Below are 3,675 nucleotides of genomic sequence, written 5' to 3'. Positions count from 1 at the left end.
CCGGCGGCGCGACTTGGGCCGCACCTGCTTCTTGCGCAGCTCCGCCGCCGCCCTGGGGGCGCTCGGGTCAGTGTCGAGGCCGAGGCGCGTGAAGTTCTGCGCGGCGGTGCTAGCGCGGTCGAAGTATTTCTGCGTGAAGTGATTGTTCGCGCCCGCCACGTCAACACGGCGCACGTGGGCGAAGCGGCGCTTCAGGTACTGCCGCTTCCCCACGCGGGTGACGGGGATGTTCTTCTTGACCTTGCCCTTGGGCGTGACGCGCAGCCGACTCATCTGTGCCTCCTCGTCTCTGTCTCGTTTTTGTTGGTGTTGTTGCTGTTGCCTCCGCTTTCGTGTCCTTCCGCCTCCTCTTTATTCCGCCTGCCGCTTTCTGCTACTCTGCGGGGGGAGAATCGCCGGGCGAAGGCAGCGAGAGCGGGGTCCATCACCGATGGGGACGAAAATAGCAAAATAAAACACAAAGAAAGGGAAGAAAGGGTATCACTAGTATCAGCAATGCTTTGCAGCACCCAAAAGCAGACATATTTACTACCTTTCCCCTACTGCCGCGGTCCTTCTGCTGGGGGCTTCATGCCTGCTCATCCTCACAACTCCCGCTCTTGTTGCTGTCTCGTTTAGTGCTTCTTGTTCGCCCCACCGCCTTGTGGAGGCAAGGGCGTGCCTATGCGTGCGCAGCAGCAGCCGAACCCGTGACAGAGTGAAACACAGGATTCTTGAAACAAGAGGTGGGAAGGAGATTTACTCTCTCTCTCTCTCCCCCCCCCCTCAAACACACACCGATATATATATATATATATAATAAAAATGACAGGCTACACACAAGCATGTGTACACCAATATGCACGTAAATCTGTAGTGGGGGGAAAACCAATGCGATATGTGCCTTACGGTTCTCCGTCGTCCTAACACCTACGCCGCGCTGTGCTTCTTGATACGCCGTTCGTCCTGCCACGTCAGCGTCGCCTGAATCTGCTGGCAGAGTGCCTGTCTGTCAACGTCCGTCAACACCAACTGTGGCTCTGTATGGGTGCTGAGAAACCACCGCGAAACGCGCTCCACCACGTCCATGAAGCGAACGCGGGAGATTTGGTTTGTGTCGTACAGCGGCTGGATTTCGTTCTTGATGAACTGCAGCACCATCTTCCGGTGCGCCGCCGCAGACGAGAGGGGCAGCTGCGTCTGGGACGTCCCCACTGACGCGGTGCTGCATCCCGCAACAGAGTAGGGAAGGGAGGGAGCGCGGCGAGCGGAGCTCCCCTCTCGTCTCGTTGTTGCTGCAGCAGCAGCGAGAGGACGGAAGGGAAGCAGCTTGACGGCGTCTCCACGCGAGCGGTGATCGGCGTAATCCTGCAGCAGCTGTAGGATTGCCTTGCAGCGACCCTCACGGTGCAGCGCGTGGGACACCGCCGCGTAGAGCAGCTGCGCATCGTGGTGAAGCGCCGCAGCGCTCGGCAACGGAACAGGAAGACCGTCCACACTCGGTGGGACACCCCGAAAAGACTGGATCGGAGCGGTGAGCAGGACCTCCTCGCGCAGGCGCCACTCAAACAGCTGGTATTCCACCCGGTCCAACTGACGCTGCGCAGTGAGGAGCGCATCCTCCTTGGAAGTCAGCATCTGCGCAATTTCACCACGCAGCTGCAAACACGTATCATGACGTTCCACAATGCAGTCCTGAATGTACTCTATCGATCCTTCTTCCCGCACCCCAAGTGATTCGAGTTGTTTGCTGTCACTGCCACTGCTGGTGGTGGCCGGTGCATACCTTGCCAACTCCTTCGCCAGCGCCAGAACCTTCTCAAAACTATCCGTCTGCTGTTCTTGCTTCGTTTGCTGCTGGCGACTCTGCCGCGCCGCCTCCTGTGCGGTGCGCAGCTGCTCCTGCTCCCACTCCACCTCTGCCTTAAGGCGGGCCTGCAACAGATTCTCCAGCTCCAGCTGCGCGACACAGGCCAGCATACGTGCCTTGAGGGACATCCTGCTCGACACGCCGCGGCCGCGACCGACGACCATCGTGTCACGCATCGCGTTAAGGTCCCGCACCACGCGGCTCTGCTGGCGGCGCAGTTGCAGCACCGTTGTCCGCGCCCTCTCCAGTCCGGTAGCGAGCATCCCTGCGATGTCCTCTTCCTCCGTTAACGCCGCAGCGAGCGCCGCCTCCTCGCTGGCGAGTTCCGCGTCTAGTGCGTTCTTCTCCGCTGTGAGTGACTGCAGTTGGCGCCGCAGCTCACCACACGTCGCCTGCAGTTGCGGCTCCTCGCGCATGGCCTCCGCCAGCTTGAGCTCCAGCTCCACCGTCTTCTCCGCCCACGACACGCTTCGCCCGCCGTCTACACCTGCTGCTGCCTGCAGCTCCTCCATGTCCACCTCCTTCGCCGCAATGTCATGCTGCAAACGACGCTTCGCATCACGCAATGCGTCCAGTTTATCCTGCAAAAGCTGCAGCCGCCTATCGGCCTCCGCGCGGGCCGTCTCTAGCTGCCGCTGCAGCGCCTGCTCCTCGAGGTGCTGCTTCTGCACACGCACACGCAGGCGTCGCAGCTCCTCTCGCGCGTGCAGCTCTGGTCGCCGCTCTTCGTAGCGCTCTGGCACGACGTAGCGCAGCGAGGAGACATCGCCAATGTCCTTGCGCAGCAACGCCAGCGCCGCCTGCACTCGGTGCACACGCCCCGCCCTCCGCAGTTCTGCCCGCGCAGTGCGATTCTTTTCGAGCTCCTCTTGCTGCTGCTCTACTGCGCGGCGGACGGCCGCCTCAACGCTCTTCAGATCACCATCGCCACCGTAACCCGCGGCCGCGCGCTGCTGCTGCTTCTGCGCCCAAAACGCCCGCACGTGCGGGTCGACGTACTGCGCCACCGCGCTGCGCACCTCCTGCTGCGCCTCGCTGCGTGGCATGGTGGCGAGACGATGCAGCATGACGAAGAGAAATGCCTCGTCGCGTGGCGAGGTGAACCAGCGCTCCACCGCCAGCGCTGCGTCGACACGGCACTCGTCGCGCAGCCGCTCCCGCACGGTCCGCTCCAACTCGGACGCATTCGCACCTCCTGCCATTGATGGAAACCTGGAGGAGGAACGCCCAGTCACGTACCTGCGCGCTGGCTCCCCGTCGTTGCCAGACAGAGAAAAGGGCACCGAAAAAGACCTACCGAAGTTCGTTTCACGCTCTTTGCGCCGTAGCTCCTTGAATCCCGCTGAAAGCTCATCATTGACCTGGATGTCAAGCAGCTTCTCCACGAGGCGCGTTCTGTGGTGCAGGAACTGCGCATTAAGGTCTCCTAGCTTTAACGCACGCGTCTCCAAGCTTTCTGCCATGCTCTTGCTGTTGTTGTTGTTCTTGGTGGTGCGTGAAGACGCAGTAGACACCTGCCTAGACGCCCCCCGCAGCCCCTCTCTATGGGCGCTAGTTGACGCCATCTACGGACCCCCTACTGCTGCCGCTATGTATGTAAGAAAAGGTGTGTGCGTTTGTGTGTGAAGCCACAGAGGTACCGTGTCGATCGTTACCGGGCGAATAGAAATTCACCCTTCACACACACAGACAGACACACAGACACACACGCAGGAGAAGGACAGAAGGATCATACAAGAGCCAAAGCTGCGGGGACACACACCAAGCCACAGCCACACTAGTCAATGTATAACAACAAAGAGAAGAAAAACCAAAAAAAAAAAAAA

The 3,675-nt window shown here is 60.4% G+C and overlaps 1 protein-coding gene across 1 annotated transcript; it reads left to right on the top strand.

Moving 5' to 3' along the window:
• DQ04_13521000 (hypothetical protein) lies at nt 1-618 on the top strand (the record flags this gene model as incomplete). The annotated part of the gene is made up of 1 exon (XM_009316975.1): nt 1-618. A coding segment is annotated over one exon (618 nt), but the record flags the coding sequence as incomplete, so codon positions are not given.
• Between the last annotated feature and the right edge of the window lie 3,057 nt (nt 619-3,675).

This window comes from Trypanosoma grayi, assembly GCF_000691245.1.
Source record: "Trypanosoma grayi strain ANR4 Tgr_1352_V1, whole genome shotgun sequence".
Taxonomy (NCBI): Eukaryota; Euglenozoa; class Kinetoplastea; order Trypanosomatida; family Trypanosomatidae; genus Trypanosoma; species Trypanosoma grayi.
The sequence above is the reverse complement of the archived record's forward strand: the minus strand, read 5'-3'. Positions and strand labels throughout refer to the sequence as shown.